This window comes from Natator depressus, chromosome 17 (genome assembly GCF_965152275.1).
Source record: "Natator depressus isolate rNatDep1 chromosome 17, rNatDep2.hap1, whole genome shotgun sequence".
NCBI classification, from domain to species: domain Eukaryota; kingdom Metazoa; phylum Chordata; order Testudines; family Cheloniidae; genus Natator; species Natator depressus.
In genome coordinates, this window is record NC_134250.1 from 24,656,389 (window position 1) to 24,677,182 (window position 20,794).

Consider the following 20,794-nt stretch of genomic DNA (forward strand, 5'->3'; position numbering starts at 1 on the left):
GAGCTACACTGGGCAGGATTCAAACTGGTGACAGATACACAGCGCCCTCTTCCCCCCCTGTAATAGGTGTGGAGGAGAGCGAGGCTGCTCTCTTAAATCAAGTTCAGGACCAGGCTTTCCTGCCCTGGACACAGGCAAAATCCCACCCCAACAACTGCTCTCAGTCTCAGGCTGCCGCAAACAGCCAGTTCCCATTAGCCCAGTAAATAATAAACTGCCCCAGCATAACGAATGTTAGTACAGTGTCCCCATTCACTTCTCATAGCACGGCTTAGAGTCTAGACCCCTGCTAACAGTCACACCAGGCTCCTCTCCCTAGCAGCTATACGTGTCTATATTTACTGCTCCCCTGGCTTAGCAGCTGGGTGTGAACCCACCATCTTTAGGTCCATAGCTCAGACCTCTTCTACGTTAACTGCTGCTCCCTGTGGGCTGACCTGTACAGGAGGCCCAACTCTCCCCTGTCCAGTGGGCTACGCAAGGCTTTGTGAGACAGCACAGGGGGCAGCGGGATCTGTGGTTTGTCTTCCTGCCTGTGGGAGCAGATTGCAAGCTAGTGCTCATAGACAGTGCAGTGCCTGTGTGTGGGTCATCGGGGTCACTGAACCTGGCACCACAGGGGGAAAGCAGGAGCTTCTACCGCCTGAGCTAAAGAGGCAGCTATTGCAACATGGGTCTAATAGCAGAGTCCCAGATCTCCTGATTTGGCACATCACTTCTGTCAAGCGAGGGATGGCTCTGTTACATTTCCAGCACTTTATGATGTGCTTTTACGCATGCTGTGTTATCTTAGCGGAGGCCTGGATGAAGGACAGTTCCCCAGGCCTGTGAGGTTAATTTGGGATGCAAGGCTGACAGAGGAGGATAAGAATTTCCCCCGATTGCCCTCCGCCATTTGCACTGTCATAGATCAGATGCCGGCCTGGGTTCTGGTGCAGTCATCCCTGTATTTCAGCACTAGTGAAGCTCGTAGCTTCTCGCAGCTGGGTCCCGGCTGGAGAGGGGCAGCATCTCCCTGCAGCTCCCGCAGGACAGTGGAAACAGGGTAATTCCAAGCTGACGGTCTTACATTTCCTAGTACAGAGAGTTCTTTTAACATGCCGGCCGGTGCAACGGGCACTGGCCTCACTTGGCTTTCTCCAGCCTGTCCCCTCTCTCCACAGCTGGAAACCTGTGGCTGATTACATAGATCAGCAATTCGAGCAATATTTCCGGGACGAGAGCGGCCTGAACCGAAAGAACATCCAGGACAACCGCGTGCACTGCTGCCTCTACGTCATCTCACCCTTCGGACACGGGTCTGGGAACTCCTGCCGCAGCCGCTCCTCCCGCCTTCCCTGAGATCCCTCCCGCCTTCCCTGAGACGGCTAAAACCACCTTGCCCACAAGGCCGAGACATGGCCCTAGCGAGCAAGGCTTGCAGCTCAGTGACTGAGTGCGGGCCCTGGGTGGGCCCATAGTGTGATGCTCCCAGCTCTGGACTCCCAGCCAAGCGCTGAGTGGGCTGCTGCAGGACTCTTAGCTGAGGGCTGCTCTGGGAACACTTGCATTGCAGGGGGCTCAGCGGGCGGGGGGGGGCAGTGCTTGGAGGATCCTCGCACTGCCGCAGTCCTGGCTGGGCACTGCCAGGGCACTGCTCTGGGGAAGCTCACACTGGAGTTCCCAGCTCTCACTGCCAGGGCAGTGCTTGGCGGATGCTCGCACTGCCAGAGTCCTGTAGCTAGGAGAACATCCAGCCCCAGTTTACACAGGGCTAACTCTGCTCTCTGTCGGCAGCCTTCGTCCCCTGGATGTGGAATTCATGAGAGCTCTCCATCAGCGGGTGAACATTGTGCCCATCCTGGCGAAAGCTGACACCCTGACGCCCTCAGAGGTGGAGCGCAAGAAAAGCAAGGTGAGAGGAGGCCTGGCTACCTCTGAATTCCTCCCTCCCCCAGCCCAAGTAATGGAATGCTCCTCCCACCCCCGTCCCTGGCTAACATAGAGTCTTTCACTCTGGCACTGCGTCTGTTCTGGCAAATGGGAGCCACAATTTCCCACCTGTGCCGTTAACCACTGACAGCTAGGGGAGCAGCTATATGCCTCCCGGGACTCAGCCAGGGTGTCCTGCGCGTGTCTGGGCACCGCCGTGGTACAATGAGCTCCGTCTACGCCCCAGCCTTGGCCATCGCTCCCCGGGTGCTGCTGCGCCTGGGGTATTCCATCCCGTTGGGTCAGTGTAGCCAAGGCCTGTTCTAAACAGGCATTTCTGTAGGGCTGCTCCCAGAGTCCCGAGTGCCCCCCTCAGGATCCCAGGAATGGGAGAGGACAGGACAGGAGAGGGAGCTGCAGAGTCCTACAGGATACTAAGGGAAGGGACAGCAGGGTGCAACCCCTCTGAAATGGAGGACGTAAGAGACAAGAGCTGGTCCCTGTGGCCTCATGGAGTCTGAGGATTGGTGAGAAGAGGGACAGAGGTACAGGCCAGGCTGCAGAGCGTGCAGCTACCACACCGTGTGTGCCAGAGGGTTCCTGGGGCACGAGACAATGGTCAGAACTGGCAGAAAGCGGCCCGTGTACCATGTCAGGGATCTGGCCTGTTTGGAAACCATAGGAAATGAACCACCTGTGTCTGGATTCAGTGTGAGATGGAAGAACAGACAGTAGTTGGCATGTAGGTGAGCATAACGTATTCCTCTCTCTCCTGGGATGCCCTTAAAATGAGGGTGCTGTAAAACAGGGCTGAGCGCCAGAGCCATCAGTCTTGGGGGTTGTTTCTTTGTTCAGATTAGAGAGGAAATCGAACATTATGGGATCCGGATCTACCAGTTCCCTGAGTGCGACTCTGATGAAGATGAGGATTTCAAGCTGCAGGACCAGGCACTGAAGGTGAGCGGATGAGAGCGGCTGCCCCACTGAATGCAGCTCAGGGAACAGGGTCAGAGTCGCCTGCTAAGCCCCAGATATATCTTGTGCTACAAATGCAGCCAGACATGCCTCAGCCCAGTGGCTTCTACACTCTGAGAAGGGCAGCTTTGTAGTCCAGCCAGAAGGGAAATCTTCCTGGATCATCTGCTTACTGGGAGGGAGGCTCTGACTGAGAACAGGAGGTAATGGAATTAGACCCCACAAGGTACGTGCAGAACACAGCAGCATCTGGGCATTAGCCAGTTTTGGAGAATCACCTGATCTAGTGAGTAAGGAGCAATGGGAGGGAGGGTTGAAATCCCCAGGCATGGGAGAAGAGTGGGGGATCCCCAAAGGCTAGATCCTCTGAAAAGGAAAGAGGCAAGGAGCACGAATCAGCCAGTGTGGCTGCAGGAGGGGCTGCTCAGAGATCTGACACCCTGAAAATGCAGCGTGTTGGGGAAGCAACCAGACCAGTCCGTATTCAGAACCAGCCCAGGGTTTGGAGGAAGAGCGACCAGCGGCAGATAAAGGAATGAGTGGACATGTACCAAAGGACTAAGGCAGCCAGGTCTTCCAAAGTACGGGCATTAGAAGAACCCTGGGGGGGAAGCACTAGAGAGAGACAGTGCCCAGGTGTGAATGCAAGGCTAGGGAGATTTCAGAGCCAGCAGAGTGACAGCTGCCTTTGACAATAAATCTTTTAAAAGAAACCTGAAGGAAAGAATATAGACCACGGTCACGGGGACTCGGTGTTAGTAGTTGCTGACAGCTGCCGGCAGTGAGGAGAGCTGGACACAAACTGTCGAGTGCGTCAGCTGAGTTCCCGGCTCCTTTGCCAGAGTGGCCTGTAAAGCGCCCTGGGCCTGCTCCCGCTCCCGCTGGCGTCGATCGCCAACCTGCCACTGAGTCCGGCCTGGGCAGGCTCACGCCTGCAATGCCGTCTCCCAGCCTCCTCCCTGGGCTCCCCGTGCCTGGCACAGCCACAGCGCTGGCGAGGAGGCCACAAGCCACGAAGGGCAGCACCGCGCTGGGGGGCTTGTCATGGGGGCGCTGCAGCTGCCACGTCCCACGCAGACAGCAGAGTGGGAGGAGGACAGCGTGGCTGACCTGTGTTACAGCACCACCTAGTGCCAGGGATGGTATTGCACCTGCTGCCGTGCAGGATGGTGGTTAAATACCGGCCCGCAGGGTCATACCCAGAGTGCACAGAGGAGCTACAGGTTAATGTGGCCACGGGCAGCTTCTCCAGATGGGACGAAAAGCTTCATGGAAGGAGGCTGCCTGGGGAGGAAGGCCTCTCCAGTGGGACGGACAGGCTGCTGGTCTTGCCACAGCGAGCAGACTGCCTTAGCCAAGCCAACAGGACCAGCCAGCAGTGTCACCGTCATGGTGCTGTCATTCTGAGCTCCGGGGGGGCACAGAACCAGGGTGGTGGCCCAGCACAATGTACCAAGCTAATGTAGCAGGGCACATCAGGCCCAGATGGTGGACCCCAGCATCACACTCTGCTGTATGGAGCGGAGGGAGGGGCAGCCATCCAGTTGGTTGTCTGGGTTGGTAGCGGATCCGCCAGTGATCGCTGCTGGCTACTGAGAGGATGGGAGGTGAGTTTCTGAGTGAGAGGCATGCAGAAAGGACCAGGTGGGCCAGTAAGATGCTGTTTCCCGGCCCAGCTGGCAGGAATTGCAGCAGGATTAACACAACGGTGATTTGTCGCGAGTCCAGCCCCAGCTCTCCTCTGCTGCGGGGCTCCTAGATCAGCGGCTGGGCCCAGACTCAAGCCCTGCTCCAGCTCCCATTGAACTGTCAGTTTACATGGCTCTTCCGCTCCTAGCCAGCAGCAGCTCTCCAGGTCCTTTCCAGCCATTGCTCTGGGGTGCTCTGGCTCCTGTTCAGTGGGGCATACCTGGTACCACCAACCTTGTGTGACCCTTTGCAGCTGGCTTCTCTCTTCCAGCCCATCTCTCTCTGCTCCACTTCCTCTCCCGCTGGCCCCGCTCCTTCCCTGAGTGCTGATCTCAAGGGGAAGGAGTGCCAGTAGTGGGAAGCTACTTGCACTCCCATGCCAGTCTTGTTAGCTGGACTGCAGAGCAAATAGAGAGTGCATCTACACTGGAGCTGGCCGTGTAACTTACACTTAGGTGGCCTCACCCGCGCTAGCATGTGTAGGGGCTCCAATGGGGTTGTTCTCAGGGCAGCCAGCCTGCCCCATCACCTGTGCAGCCAGAGCTACACCCGTGCAGTGAGCAAGCTACTGCGGGTGTGTCTGCCCACATGGGGAATGACACTACCCACTCCAGTGCAGATGGACCATGGGGTCCCAGGGCACCGGGGATAAGGGAGGCCATGGCCAGGAGTAACCCCATGGCTCTGTTCCAGGAGAGCATTCCTTTCGCTGTGATCGGCAGCAACACAGTTGTGGAGGCCAAAGGAAGGCGAGTCCGTGGGCGACTGTATCCCTGGGGCATCGTGGAAGGTAAGGTGGGTTTGGCTTGTGGCTCAGTGGCTCAGGGACCACATCCTCCTCCATGTTCCTGCGCCCACCTCCATAGAATCATAGAATAGAATCATAGAATATCAGGGTTGGAAGGGACCTCAGGAGGTCATCTAGTCCAACCCCCCGCTCAAAGCAGGACTGATCCCTGACTAAATCAGGCCAGCCAGGGCTTTGTCAGGCCTGACCTTAAAAACTTCTAGGGAAGGAGATTCCACCACCTCCCTAGGTAACGCATTCCAGTCTTTCACCACCCTCCTAGTGAAAAAGTTTTTCCTAATATCCAACCTAAATCTCCCCCACTGCAACTTGAGACCATTACTCCTTGTTCTGTCATCTGGTACCGCTGAGAACAGTCTAGAACCATCCTCTTTGGAACCCCCTTTCAGGTAGTTGAAAGCAGCTATCAAATCCCCCCCCATTCTTCTCTTCTGAAGACTAAACATCCCCAGTTCCCTCAGCCTCTCCTCATAAGTCATGTGTTCCAGTCCCCTAATCATTTTTGTTGCCCTCCGCTGGACTCTTTCCAATTTTTCCACATCCTTCTTGTAGTGTGGGGCCCAAAACTGGACACCGTACTCCAGAAGAGGCCTCACCAATGTCGAATAGAGGGGAATGATCACATCCCTCGATCTGCTGGCAATGCCCCTACTTATACATCCCAAAATGCCATTGACCTTCTTGGCAACAAGGGCACACTGTTGTCTCATATCCAACTTCTCGTCCACTGTAACCCCTACGTCCTTTTGTGCAGAACTGCTGCCGAGCCATTCGGTCCCTAGTCTGTAGCGGTGCATGGGATTCTTCCGTCCTAAGTGCAGGACTCTGCACTTGTCCTTGTTGAACCTCATCAGATTTCTTTTGGCCCAATCCTCTAATTTGTCTAGGTCCCTCTGTATCCTATCCCTACCCTCCAGCGTATCTACCACTCCTCCCAGTTTAGTGTCATCTGCAAACTTGCTGAGGGTGCAATTCACACCATCCTCCAGATCATTTATGAAGATATTGAACAAAACTGGCCCCAGGACCGACCCCTGGGGCACTCCACTTGATACCGGCTGCCAACTAGACATGGAGCCATTGATCACTCCATCCCCAAGGCAGTGGTGCTCATGGACGGGGACTGCTGCCAGTCTCAGCAGGCAGGGCCGTGGCACTCACACCAGACAGGTCCTGGCTGGCGATCTCAGTGGGGGTACTCGGGGGGCACTAAGGTGCTGCCCCACCTCCATGTGATTTGGGGGAGGCCAGGGCGAGGTCCCCGGCCTGCTGCAGGGCCCTCCTTAGCCCTCATTGTCCCCTCATGCAGCTATGGAGCCAAGCCAACTCAAAGCAGTGCTCTGCCTTTCTGCGGAACAGGGTCATTTGTTCTCTCATCCCTCAGCTCCCCAACCCATGTCGGGGAGGCCCTGCTTTGCTGGGTGTCCCCAAGATCTGCCCATCTAAGCCAGGCCCCTCCCCTGCAGTGGAGAACCCTGCGCACTGTGACTTTGTGAAACTGCGTACCATGCTGGTGAAGACCCACATGCAGGACCTCAAGGATGTGACACGAGAGACCCACTATGAGAACTACCGGGCGCAGTGCATCCAGAGCATGACCCGCATGGTGGTGAAGGAGAGGAACCGCAAGTACGGGGGAAGCGGGCACAGGGCCTGTGGGGGTACGGGAGGAGCGGGCACAGGGCCTGTGGGGGTACGGGAGGAGCGGGCACAGGGCCTGTGGGGGTACAGGGGGAAGCGGGCACAGGGCCTGTGGGGTTACAGGGGAGCGGGCACAGGGCCTGTGAGGTTACGGGGGAGCGGGCACAGGGCCTGTGGGGGTATGGAGGGAGCAGACACAGGGCCTATGGGGCTATGGGGGAAGTGGGCACAGGGCCTGTGGGGGTACAGAGGGAGCAGGGACAGGGCCTGTGGGGGTACGGGAGGAGCGGGCACAGGGCCTGTGGGGGTACAGGGGGAAGCGGACACAGGAGCAGCAGGACGGAGCCAGACACAAGTGCCCACCCTGCCAAGAACCTTGGGAGTCATGAGCAGGGTCTTCAGCCTCTGTCAGCCTCTGCACTGAGCTCTGCATGGGGAAGTCTGGGGGAGCAGAGCCATGGTGCCCGCATCCAGGAATGGATCTGGGAGAGGCAGGTCAAGGACAGGAGCTAGAGGAAACCATCTATCCCTGACAGCCTCTCCCCTTTGGGGGTTAGCCCAAGGCTGGGCAAGGAACGTGGCATGATACCGGTGTGTGGGCAGCAGGAGTGCGGGGTGAGGCCGCCCCACCCTGCACACCGAGCCACAATGATAGACACTGTGCAGAAAAACCATGGGTCACTTTCATCTCCGTGTTGTGCAGAGCCCCGGGGGGTGGTCCTGAAGCACTCACTCCTGTGGCTGCTGGGGGCTGGTTCGAGCATCCCTGCCAGATGGGCCTTGCAGCAGCCAGGCACCAGCCAGATCATTGGAACGTCCCAGCCATGCCACTTCCTACCCCAACAAGCCCCTTCCCCCCAGGCTACCCCTGGAGCCAGGACAGTTAGCTCCGAGCGAGCCCGGAAGGGGCCTCTGCCAGCAGTATTGCCTGGGTGGGACGTACAACCCCAGGTGTAGCTGGCACAACATGGCTGCAGTGCCAGGGTGAACTCCTCCCCCAGGTGCACAGCCTGGACGCCGAGGGGCAGCTCTGTGGCCAGCACAGGGCTGGGAGCACAGGTTTCTCCGGTAGCGCGCCGGCAGGGAGGGCGAGCTCCCTGTGGAGTCACTCACTGAGGTGCACAGTGCTCTGGCTTCTCCTCTGGTCACGTTTTGCCCAGGAGGAGGTGGTGGCCTAGGGCGCAGGGCAGAGGAGAGCCAGGCCCTCTGCCCATGTATCTGCTGCTCATTGTCTGCAGTGCGCTCACATATGCCCTGAGCTCTAGGGCTAGAACCTCCGCTGGGGAAAAGCTCCGTCAGAGAATAACTGCAGTTTACACCAGCTGTGGCTCCGGTCCCTGCTGCTGCTGCTCCTCTCACCCTGGTGTAACTCCAGTGGCTTCAGCAGAGCGACTCCTGAGTTCGGCCAGCACAGCAGAGGGCAGGTCGGCCATGTAAGGAGCCGTCTGCCCATAGCTTGAGTGGATGGTGACACCCAGGTAGCAGGCTAAACTGGCAGCTCTAATGGCTCATTCATGGCGATGAATCTAAGCTCATCTCTTCGTGTACGGTGTTTTGCGGCATCCCCTTGGGGAAGAAGGAGAGAGTCCTCCACCTTGGGACTGTGCTGCAGCGACTGCTCTATGGAGTGACCCCGCTGATCCCTCGGCATCGGATGACACCAGGAAGTGCTGTCTCCCAAGGACTCCAGCAGGCCAGGAGCTGCTGTGGCTTTCTGGAGCACTGGATTCTCCCCAGGTCCCTTCCCTCATGCTGGTTCACGGCTGTCCTTTGGTGGAGTGCGGCTCTGATCTGCTGTCACAGGCTGCAGCTGGCCCTGTGTGTCTGTTCTACCTGCATTAGTTCATAAAAAGTATTTTGTTGTATCAAATCCTGTATTGGTCTCATCCATATCTACTCCAGAAAGGGACCATGTGAAATGGCATGCTAGGCCAATGGTTTGTTATGCCCCAGTCATTTCCAATCCAGCAGGGCTCCGTTACTATGACGGTCTCTTTTCAGACTCTGCCTGGAGTCTGAGCGTCAAGCTGGTCTCTTCCTTTCTTGTGCATCATCTTCAGTCATGGTGGCTCTGCAGCCCAGAATCGCCAGTGGGCGTGCAGTACTCCAGCAGCTGGCACTGTGAATGGTACTCAGTGACCAGTGCTGTTGGGAAGGCATTCCTTCTTGTGCAGCCCTAGTACTGCTAAAGCATGCAGAGTCTGTGAGCACCCCCGTGGTGGCTCTGGAGACAGCTCGGCCAGAGCTCCGATTCTGGGCCAAGTGGACACAGGAGGCATTTAAGAGAACCATAGCCCTAAACAGTGGCCAGGAGATGGACCATTCCACCAAAGGCAGCCACAGGCACTTACCCTGCTGAGCCCAGCACAGCGCGGCCTCTCCTGAGCTAAGCCTCCTGCATTACTGAGCTGTGGGAACAATTTCTAGTCTTCAGACAACTGGCAGAGCAGGAAATTCTGGCCATACCCAGGTTCTGTGCTTAAAGGTGGAGTACAGCAAAGGCCTGATGGTCAGACACCAGAATAGGGATTAAAATTCAGTCCCAGTGGCTCAGATCCTCAGTGATATTTAGGTACCTAACTGATTTCAATGGGGTTAATCAACTAACTCCCCTTGAAATCAATGGGCATTCGGCGCCTAAATACACTTGAGAATCTCAGCCAACATTCAATGGCCTTTCATTCCAGGATTATAATAGGGAGCTGCTGTCTTGAGGGAATCCAACAGGAGCATACGACCAAGGAGTTTAGTTTGGACATACGGGTAGAACCCTACCGTATCTGAAAGTGAAGTAGTACGGTCGTAGGACACACCGAAACAGTGAGCCAAGAGCAGCTGTTTCAAGTGCGTCGGCTCTGGGGCTAGGGTGGTAAAGGACTGCAGCTTTCTAACAGATTAGCTGTTCAGGCTCTCAGGGAGGAGAGAGATAAGGAGAGTTCAGGGAGCTCCGAGTGTGGCTGCCATAAACTGCCACAGTGAAAGTATCAGTTAACACCAGACTGAAAAAGGACAAGTTCCTTTCCCACTCAGTTGTAGCAAACTCAGTCTGCCGCAGCTGGTGGGGTACGCTAGGGCTCATGTACAGTGAGCCTGATGGATCCGAGGTGCTCTCTCTCACACACATTCTTGAATGATCGAGGAACCTATTAGTCAATCCTCATCCCCCAGCAAGGACAATGCATTTGTCCAGCCTCCATGGTGGGTCGTGGCATGTGCCTATCTCTGTGCCACATTTCCACTAGCAGCTGGCTAACACTTCATCACCGTATCTGGCCTTCAGATCATAACCAGAGAAGGGAGGGGGCAAACGACTCCATGTAGCACTCAGATGCAGTGGTGATAGCTGCTGTAGAAAGCCCCAAGATAGAGGACCATCCTAGAAGCTACAGGGTTCCTCTTGGACATGAGTATTGCTACTATCTCTTCCCATGGGTAAGAGCATAAGAACGGTCATACTGGGTCAGACCAAAGGTCCATCTAGCCCAGGATCGTGACAGTGGCCAATGCCAGGTGCTTCAGAGGGAATGAACAGAACAGGTAATCATAAAGTGATCCATCCCCTGTCTCGCATTTCCAGCTTCTTGCAGTCAGAGGCTAGGGACACCCAGAGCATGGGGTTTTATCCCTGACCATCTTGGCTAATAGCCATTGATGGATCTATCCTCCATGAATTTAACTAGTTCTTTTTTGAACCCAGTATTACTTTTGGCCTTCATAACATCACCTAACAATGAATTCCAGAGGCTGACTGTGTGTTGTGTGAAGAAGTACTTCCTTATGTTTGTTTTAAAACTGCTGTCTATTAACTTCATTGGGTGAACCCTGGTTCTTGTGTTATGAGAAGGAGTAAATAACACTTCCCTATTCACTTTTGCCACACCAGTCATGATTTTATAGACCTCTGTCATATCCCCCCTTAGTTGTCTCTTTTCCAAGCTGACAAGTCCCAGTCATTTTAATCTCTCCTCATATGGAAGCTGTTCCAGACCCTTAATCAATTTTGTTGCCCTTCTCTGTATCTTTTCCAATTTTAATATAACTTTTTTTGACATGGGGCGAACAGAACTGCATGCAGTATTTATATAGTGGCATTATGATATTTTCTGTCGTATTATTTATCCCTTTCCTAATGGTTCCTAACATTCTACTAGCTTTTTTGACTGCCTCTGCACATTGAGTGGATGTTTTCAGAGCACAATGACTCTAAGATCTCTTGAGGGGTAACAGCTAATTTCGATCCCATCATTTTGGATATATATTGGGGATTATGTTTTCCAATGTGCACTACTTTGCATTTTTAAACACTGAATTTCAACTGCCATTTTGTTGCCCAGTTATCCAGTTTTGTGAGATCCTTTTGTAGCTCTTCGCAGTCTGCTTTGGACTTAACTATCTTGAGTAATTTTGTATCATCTGCAAATTTTGCCACCTCCCTGTCTACCCCTTTTCCCAGACCATTTACTAAAACGTTGAACAGCACTGGTCCCAGGACAGACCCCTGGGGGACACCACTATTTACCTCTCTCCATTCTGAAAACTGTCCATTTATTCCTATCCTTCATTTTCTATCTTTTAACCAGTTACTGATCCATGAGACGACCTTCCTTCTTATCCCATGACTGCTTACTTCGCTTAAAAGCCTTTGGTGAGAGAACTTGTCAAAGGCTTTCTGAAAGTCCAGGTACACTATATTCACTGGTTCACCCTTCTCCATGAGTGTTGAGCCCCTTAAAGAATTCTAGCAGATTGGTGAGGCATGATTTCCCTTTACAAAAGCCGTGTTGACTCTTTCCCCAACAAATCATGTTCATCTATGTGTTTGATCATTCTGTTCTTTACTACAGTTTAAACCAATTTGCCTGGTACTTAAGTTAGGCTTACCGGCCTGTGATTGCCAGGATCACCTCTGGAGCCTTTTTAAAAAATTGATGTCACATTAGCTATCCTCCAGTCATCTGGGACAGAGCCTGATTTAAGCGATAGGTTACATACCAGTTAGTAAAAAGAAAAGGAGGACTTGTGGCACCTTAGAGACTAACAAATTTATTTGAGCATAAGCTTTCGTGAGCTACAGCTCACTTCATCGGATGCATGCAGTGGAAAATACAGTGGGGAGATTTATATATACAGAGAACAGGAAACAATGGGTGTGACCATACAGACTGTAACGAGAGTGATCACGTAAGGTGAGCTATTACCAGCAGGAGAGCGGGGCGGGGGGGGGGACATTTTATAGTGATAATCAAGGTGGGCCATTTCCAGCAGTTGACAAGAACATCTGAGGAACAATGGGGGGGACTAAACATGGGGAAATAGTTTTACTTTGTGTAATGACCTATCCACTCCCAGTCTTTATTCAAGCCTAAGTTAATTGTATCCAGTTTGCAAATTAATTCCAATTCAGCAGTCTCTTGTTGGAGTCTGTTTTTGAAGTTTTTTTGTTGAAGAATTGCAACTTTTAGGTCTGTAATCGAGTGACCAAAGAGATTGAAGTGTTCTCCGACTGGTGTATGAATGTTATAATTCTTGACGTCTGATTTGTGTTCATTTATTCTTTTACATGGAGACTGTCCAGTTTGACCAATGTACATGGCAGAGGGGCATTGCTGGCACATGATGGCATATATCACATTGGTAGATGTGCAGGTGAACGAGCCTCTGATAGTGTGGCTGATGTGATTAGGCCCTGTGATGGTGTCCCCTGAATAGATATGTGGACACAGTTGGCAACGGGCTTTGTTGCAAGGATAGGTTCCTGGGTTAGTGTTTTTGTTGTGTGGTGTGTGGTTGCTGGTGAGTATTTGCTTCAGGTTGGGGGGCTGTCTGTAAGCAAGGACTGGCCTGTCTCCCAAGATCTGTGAGAGTGATGGGTCGTCCTTCAGGATAGGTTGTAGATCCTTGATGATGCGTTGGAGAGGTTTTAGCTGGGGGCTGAAGGTGATGGCTAGTGGCGTTCTGTTATTTTCTTTGTTGGGCCTTTCCTGCAGTAGGTGACTTCTGGGTATTCTTCTGGCTCTGTCAATTTGTTTCTTCACCTCAGCAGGTGGGTATTGTAGTTGTAAGAACGCTTGATAGAGATCTAGTAGGTGGTTAGCGGTTCTACAATTTTGCATTTGAGTTCCTTCAGAACTTTTGGGTGATACCATCTGGTCCTGGTGACTTATTACTATTTAATTTATCAATTTGTTCCAAAATCTCCTCTCTTGACACCTCAATCTGGGACAGTTGCTCAGATTTGTCACCTAAAAAGAATGGCTCAGGTGTGGGAATCTCCTTTACAGCCCCTGCAGTATATGAAGCAAAGAATTCCTATAGCTTCTCCAACAACCTTATCTTCCTTAAGTGCTCCTTTAGCACCTTGATCATCCAGTGGCCCCACTGATTGTTTGGCAGACTTCCTGCTTCTGGTGCACTGAAAAATTTATTTGCAATTTGCTTTTGTGTCTTTTGCTAGTTGCTCTTCAGATTCTTTTTTGGCCTGCCTAGTTATATTTTGACACTTGACTTGCCAGAGTTTATGCTCCTTTCTGTTTTCCTCACTAGGATTTTCACTTCCAGTTTGTAAGGACGCCTTTTGGCCTCTCTCTGCCTTTTTTACTTTCGTGTTCAGCCACGGTGGCACTTTTTTGCTCCTCTTACTATGTTTTTTAATTTGGGATACATGTTTAATTTGAGCCTCTATTATGGTGTGGAAGAGGAGTCCAGCCCCCTAAAACAAGTGAATGCTGCTAAGGTGTTTTTGGCTAGCAACCTCTTCCCAAATCCCTGGGAGTTGGAACAGGCTATACTACCAACACCGTTGATATCCCAGATGTGGTGATAAACTTCTGGTCCTAGCATCCCACTCAGTGTCCAGGCCACAAGAGGTAGGGGCTTCCTGTTTTCAGCCCTCAGCCTGGACTGATACATCTGTACGGACCATTGAGGAGCTCTGCCTGGGAGGAAGACACAGGCTTGTCAGTCACTTGGGAAGGCCGTTGAGTAGTAAAACAACGGTGACGCTGGTGAGCCATTCCCATTACTGCGGGTGGCCCCGTTTCTTGTGTGTAAAAAGGAGGATCACCGGTTCTTGGGCCGGCTTCCATGGCATAAATCACAGTCCATGCCCAGCGCACTAGATGTTGTGATCAGGAAGAAGCCTGCCTCTGTCATTCCACGTGAACTGTGCTGATTCAGGGAGTTGCTTTGGGGTCCTAAAGGTGTCAGTGATCATGTGTGCATGTAGTGATTTATATGTATTTTGGGCCATATTCTCAGGGGGTGTAAACGGATGTAACCCTGTTGTAGGCAGTGGAGCTGTGCTGATCCACTCCAGCAGAGGCCCTGGCACTATAATAGTTGCCCTTGCTCAATACAGCATCCTCCATGCTTGGGTCTCGCAGACTGTACAAACACGGCACTTGAGATTGTCATCCACATCTGGCAGCTGAGACAAAGGGAGCTAAAGTGACTTGTCCCAAGTCACACCATAACTCTGTTCCCAACTAGGAATAAAAGCCAGGTCTCCTGATCTACAATGCTGTGCATGAACCCCAGGCCCTGAGCATCTCAAAGAGAGGGAATTGTTTAATCTCTGTTGGAGTCTTCCTCGATTCTCAGAATAGCAGCTCTTGGAATACCTGAGGTGATCTCAATCTCTTCTGCCAGAAGGAAGTCTAGCTACAATTGGGTGCGGGGTCAGGAGCAGGTGCCAGAGACGACCAAAACTACACAGTCATTCCAACCTCACTTCCCTCCCTGAAATCTGAAGGAGACCTAATGCTGCTTGGAGATGGAAGGTTGATACCACAGATACATACAGACCTTTGCTGCTTTATTGGCTCCTCTGAACAACTGAAGATAATTGTGGAGTGGGCATGAACTGAAGAAGCCAAAATTCCTTTCAAGTCTAAAACCAAAGACTGCTGCAGCCCCCTCTTCTCGTCCACGTGGAGCTGTTCATGCTGCAAAATGTATTCCCAGATTCAGTGAGGCACCCCTATTCAGGTCTCCATGTGCCCAAAGCCCAGATCCAGACTTATTCAGTAGCATATGGTGGTGCTAGTTGGATTACTAGAAGGAGCTGTCAGGATCCAGGGTGGAAACAGGCAGGAGTCGTGGCAGGAGTTTGGGAGCCAGGAACTGAAGCCCAGGGTCAGAGCCAGTATCCCTGTCACGAGTCAAGCCAAGGGTCAAGGATGGAGTCAGGAATCGGGCTGAAGGTCAATACCAGGTATCGGGGTCCATGTTGGAGTTCCAGGGGTTGATCGGGACTCAGAATCCAAGTTGGAGCTGAGGTCAGTACTAAGAGTTCAGGAACAGGTAAGCAGGGCAGTTGTGGCAGCAAGCCAGGATCCACATTGTTAACTGGATGCTTCTTGGCACGCTCCATGGGCTTATTTTGGATCAAGGAGCCAATCAGGGATCACCAAGACAACTGTCAGTCAGATCACTTAGGGTGGAACTTCCTGTGGCATGCCATCTCTGCAGATCGCAGGTTGCAGGGAGTGGCCAGGTTACAGCTGCCACCAGCTGGCCGTGTGAGGCTGTTGGTTGCCTGGTAGCCCTTCAGTGCCACCGATCCTTACATTACCTCCCACCCTCCATGGGTGCTTCCTGCTGGTCCAGGTTTGTCTGAGTGGTCTGCATGGAAGGCCACCATGAGGTTGGGAGCTGGGACACTGGCTCCCAGGATTACTCCTCAGGGCCATAGCCTTCCCAGTCAATTAGATACCTGAAAGAGACACGTTTCATTTTAGAATCCAGTATTTTGTGAATCACATGTTCATTATGACCCTGGACCTGCACTGGTGGGGAGGTGGTTGTGTTTGATGCACAAAGGGGTTGGGATCTATGGCATTAATAGAGATATATGAAACACTGGATGTCGGCTGCCTGGTCTGGGTGATAGGTGGTGGTAAAATTAAAGCCTGTGAAGAACAGGGCCTATCAAAGCTGTCTTTGGCTGAGTGCCTTTGCTCTGTGGGGATATTCTGAGTTTTTATGAGGTATCAGGCACCTTCAAGGCAGTGGCACCATTCATCAAAGGCAGCCTTGATTGCTGGAAGTTCCTTATTTAAAATCTAATGATTTTATTCTGCCAGAATGAGTTTCTGGGAGTAATAGGCACAGGGGAGCAATTGCTGTTGGGGGCCCATATCTTTGGGAAAATGTTAACCCAATTGCTTCATTAGATATATCAGTCTCAAGGACAAAGGCGCATGTGTGGTTGGAATGGATCAGGTTTAGAGCACTGGTGAAGGCCATCTTGAGTTGATTGAACACCTGTTGAGTCTCTGGAGACCAGGTGAAGGAGCTGTGTTTGCAGAGAAGCTCTGTCAATGGGGCTATTCAGTCTGAGAATCCAGGAATGAAGAAGTGCCTATAAAAATTAGCAAACCCAGGAAGCATTGCAGCTCCTTGATGTTCTGGGGGACTGCCCAGGACTGAACAGCATTCACCTTTCCAGAATCCATTCGAAGGCCCTCAGGGGACAAGATGTAACCTAAGAACTCCATGGCGTGCTGATCAAAGGTGCACTTGAAGCTGTGCATTTAGATCATGTCAGCAGAATTGATCCAGGACTGACTGGACATGTTGAATGTACTGCTCGTGGCTCTCCGACAAGACAAATATTTCATCAAGGTAGACTAAGACATAGTGATCTAGGATGTCACAAAATACCTTGTTCACAAAGTGCTGGAATGTTGCTGGAAAGTTTGTAAAGTCAAATGGCATTTGTAGCTGCCAGACCAGGTTCAAAAGTCTGTTTTCCACTCATCCCCTGCACGGATCTGCACCAGGTTGTAGGCTTCTCGCAGACTGAGCTTGGTAAACATCTGGGCTGATCATACGCAGTCCTACAATTCCGAAATGAGTGGGAGAGGATACTGGTTTCTGATGGTTTACCTGGTTGAGGGCCCAGTAATCTGTGCACAAGAAGAACTGGGGCCCCAGCAAGGGAGGTGGAGGGATGGATAATCCCCTGGGCTAGGTTCTCCTGGACATAGGATCACAGGGTGGCCATCTCCAGCTCTGACATGTCAAAGATGCGACCAAAAGGTGTCTTGGCCCCAGGTTGCAGCTCAATTGTCACAGTGCAGTGGTAGGACATCCGCGTTCTTCTCAAAAACATCCGCATAGTCACGGCACTTAGCAGGAAGAGCAGGAGTCAGCTTGGATGGTAGAACACAGCTGGGCCACACCCTGGGCCTGAGGACACCTCTGGGGCGACCTGGATTTGGCCTGGACGAGTGTATCTTGAAGCCAAGACTCGTCTGTTGGTCCACTCAGGCAAACTGAATTCAGAGCAGAAACTGACATTCTGCTCATGCCAAAGGACATGCAGCTCATGAGTGGCCAGCCATAAGGTGCTGAGAATTATGGGGAAGTGGAGCGAGCCAATCATTCTGAACCACAGGATTTCTTCATGGTCCTGGATAACAATTTCCAGGGGCACAGTTTCCAGAGTTACTGGGCCAGGACAGGTGTGAGCCATCTATAGTCTCTATGAGATTGGGGGCTGTTTTTTGCTGCCCCAGGATGCCCAAGGCTTATGCCATATCGGCGTCTATAAAAGTGACCATAGCCCTGGAGTCCACGAGCGCCACTGTGGGGAATTTGTTTGGGGCTTCCCTGGGATGTGCACGAAAACCTGGATTTGCAAGTACGGCAAGGGCTTACTGTGCCTTGGATGTGGTTTGGTGATATGTGGGCAACCAGTGAGATGTATAACCCAGGGCCCACCCATGCTGGCACACATCTCCAGGCCTGTGTTTGGTCATTCCTGTCTTTTTCTGTGTGAGAGCCTGCAAGGGACAGCTGGTGAGAGTGTGGCCGGACTCTCCACAGTAGAAATACTGGGTGGTGCTCCCTTTCCTTCGGGGTCACGTGATGATGGGCTGCACCAATTTGCTTGGTTTCTGGGAGCAGCTTGGAGATGGGTACTCGGGACCACCAGCTAGGAGGCAACGCAGTCCCCTTCCTTTCTTCATTTTGCTCATGCAACTTGTTGTCAGTGCATATGGTGAGGCCAGCTAAGTCATCTAGACGGGTCAGCATTTCCACGTGAGCTAGCTCATCTTTGGTCTTTTTGCATGATCCTCACCAGAATTGGTGGAGCTGGGCCACTTTGTTCCACTCTGTATCGGAGAGAAGCCACCTACAGTGGGTGGCCGAGGAGGCGAGTGGTCCCTGCCCTTGCTGTAGTTTTTGCAGGTCACCTCAGCCAACCAAGCATGATGGGGGTCATCAAAAATGGACGAGAAGGCCTGGGGGAAGGGTTCCCAGTATGACAGCGTCAGGCTCTGTCGTTCTAGTGGAGGCAAAGCCCAGTCCAGCGCCTCCCTCGACAGGAGAGTAGTTATGAGTCCTACTTTGGCCTGGTCTGTGGGGTAAAGTGCGGAGTGGAGCAGATAACATTGGTTAAGGAACCTGCTGAAGTTTTGGCAGACTCTGTTGAAGTGCTCTGGGAGGGGGAGTGTCAGTCTGGGGTCCAGGTGAGCGGCTGCACCACATGCTCGGAGCGCAGTGTTCTCGTCCCAAGCCTGGGCAGCCAGCTCTCGTAGTAGCTGGGTGATCTGCACCTGCAGAGCCTGGTTCTCAGATGAGAGCTGCACCACTTGTGTTCACAATGGGGGAAGTTCCTCCTGGGGGTTGTCAACCCATTCAGGAAAGTCTAGTGCTTGGTGGGACATGCCGGGTAAGGGGTGTCCCGCTGCCTCCATGTCCCCACCAGGCCGGCCTTCTCCATGGGTTATGTGGGGGTCCAGGCAAACTCTGAGGATCCAGGGTGGAGGTAGGCAGGACTAGTGGCAACAGCTTGGGAGCCAGGAACTGAAGCAAGGGGTCAGAGCAAGTATCCGTGTCAAGAACAAGCTGAGGTCCAAGTCAGCAGTCAAGCCAAGGGTCAGGGACAGAGTCAGGAATCGGGCTGAGGGTCAATACCAGGTATTGGGGTCCATGTTGGGGTTATGAGTAGTTACATAAGTCATCCAATCCAGTAACACAAAAAATATCACATGGCCTATGTAGCTAACCAGAGCTTTCCCTCATGCCCTGTGCTGCCCAATTGTAGGCTGTGGGGTAGCAAGAGGAGGCTTTATTTGGCCACAGTACAGCATGTGAACTGTGATGGGTTCCGTGGGGTGCGGCCTGGGACCGTGGGACCACTGTGCCCCCTTAACTCTCCCCAGGCTAGGCTGTCTCTCACTATGCTTTGCTAGTGAAAAGCAGCAAACCCCTCCAGGTGCTGTGATCACTCAGCACAACAGCATGTGGAGCCCCACACCCAGCTAGATTGCCTGAATGCTCCCAGAGCCACTCATGAATCACACAGAGAAGGCACCAGCTCCTAGCCTTGTACCTCAGGAATATACCGTCTTGCACTGCTCAAGATGAGCACTGCAAATTTATTAATTGGTTCACCACTTCGTCAATGGAAGGTGGACATACACCAGCCTTTGCAGAACCTGAGCAGATTTGCCACACACTTCATACAGACTCACTGGTAAAGATAAACAGTAAATCAAATTTATTGACTACAAAAGATAGATTTTAAGTGATATTAAGTGATAGACAAAAAGTCAGAGTTACCAAAAGAAATAAAATATAAGCACGCAGTCTCTCAACCCTGTTAGACTGGGCAACAACTAGACTAAGCAGTTTTTCTCACCACACTGGATATTACAGTTCATAGTACACAGATTTCACCTTTGAAATCTGGGCCAGTCCCCTCAGTTGGAGGCTTCAGAGTGTCCTTATTGCTTGCAGTGTAGGTGGGTGAAGTAGAAAGGCCAAGCATGGCCCCCCTGTGTTCAATTTTATACCCCCAGTCCATGTGCTTGTAGAACACAAATCCAGGCATGTCTGGGGGGCATTGCTGAGTCTCCAGGCAAGGTTGAGCAATTTCCCTGGTATCACCTCATGCAGGTGAGTTACTGCATTGTAGCTCCCTTGCTGGACAATGGTTGTGGATGGGCTGTTTCACACCCTGCCCGGGCGCTGTGTTAGGGAAGAAAAAAATTAGCCCTTTCCATACCACTCTCGGTGCTTGATTCGACTCTAGGATCCCACAGAATTCTAGATTCAGAGTCCAATCTACACGGGCATCTTTTATTGGTGTACAGAAATACAGCTTGAGCTGGGTGCCTCCGGAGAGGGACCCCCGGCCCTCAGAAATTGCAAGCAATTATACCCTCTACAGTTGGTAACACCGCCCTCGCCCATGTCCAAAGTCCAATCCCCTAATTTGAGTAGGGGTCTCTGCTCTTTTCCATTGGACAGTTCTGTTGCTGAGTGGACAGTCCGTTGTCGGGTGCTGGATTTGCTCCGGGAGACAGTCAGTCCTACTCCTTGCATTCTTCCTTATCTTCAGTGATAACGGGCAGTTTCAACTGGTTTTGCAGCTGCTTTTTCAGCCTTCCTCTCAGGTCAGCTTGACCTTGGCCTAAGGCTTCAACTACTTTAATCACTTATGCTAAGCCAGTGACTTATGCTAAGTTATAAGAACAAACTTATTAAACATTCATATAAAATAGCATATAAGCCCTTTCTTATAATACGCTGGTCACTTTCCTTGCAGTTGCCTCTGGGGAGCTAATATCTGGCTGATTCCCCCAACTTACAGCATGTTTTAGTGACAACCATACAACACAATTCTCATAACATCATATGCATTAATGATACACATCTGTGGATAGAGAAATGACTTTCAGCAGATCATGACCTTTCCCCTCGTGCCTTACAAGGCCTGCTTTATATGTAATATCACAATTATATAAAAATAAGGAA

At 52.0% G+C, this 20,794-nt stretch overlaps 1 protein-coding gene across 5 annotated transcripts in view; it reads left to right on the plus strand.

Annotated features, from left to right (window-relative positions):
• SEPTIN4 (septin 4) overlaps positions 1-20,794 on the plus strand; it is a 65,902-nt gene that overhangs the window by 38,221 nt on the left and 6,887 nt on the right. For 4 of the 5 annotated variants that reach the window (XM_074974730.1, XM_074974735.1, XM_074974732.1 and 1 more), the window contains 5 exons: positions 1,164-1,298; positions 1,777-1,894; positions 2,767-2,868; positions 5,269-5,365; positions 6,850-7,012. In XM_074974730.1, the coding sequence (XP_074830831.1) occupies positions 1,164-1,298; positions 1,777-1,894; positions 2,767-2,868; positions 5,269-5,365; positions 6,850-7,012 (615 nt within the window). Of the gene's footprint in view, positions 1-1,163; positions 1,299-1,776; positions 1,895-2,766; positions 2,869-5,268; positions 5,366-6,849; positions 7,013-8,603; positions 8,859-20,794 lie in introns of those variants that run through there. The other variant, XM_074974733.1, reaches the window with a different exon arrangement.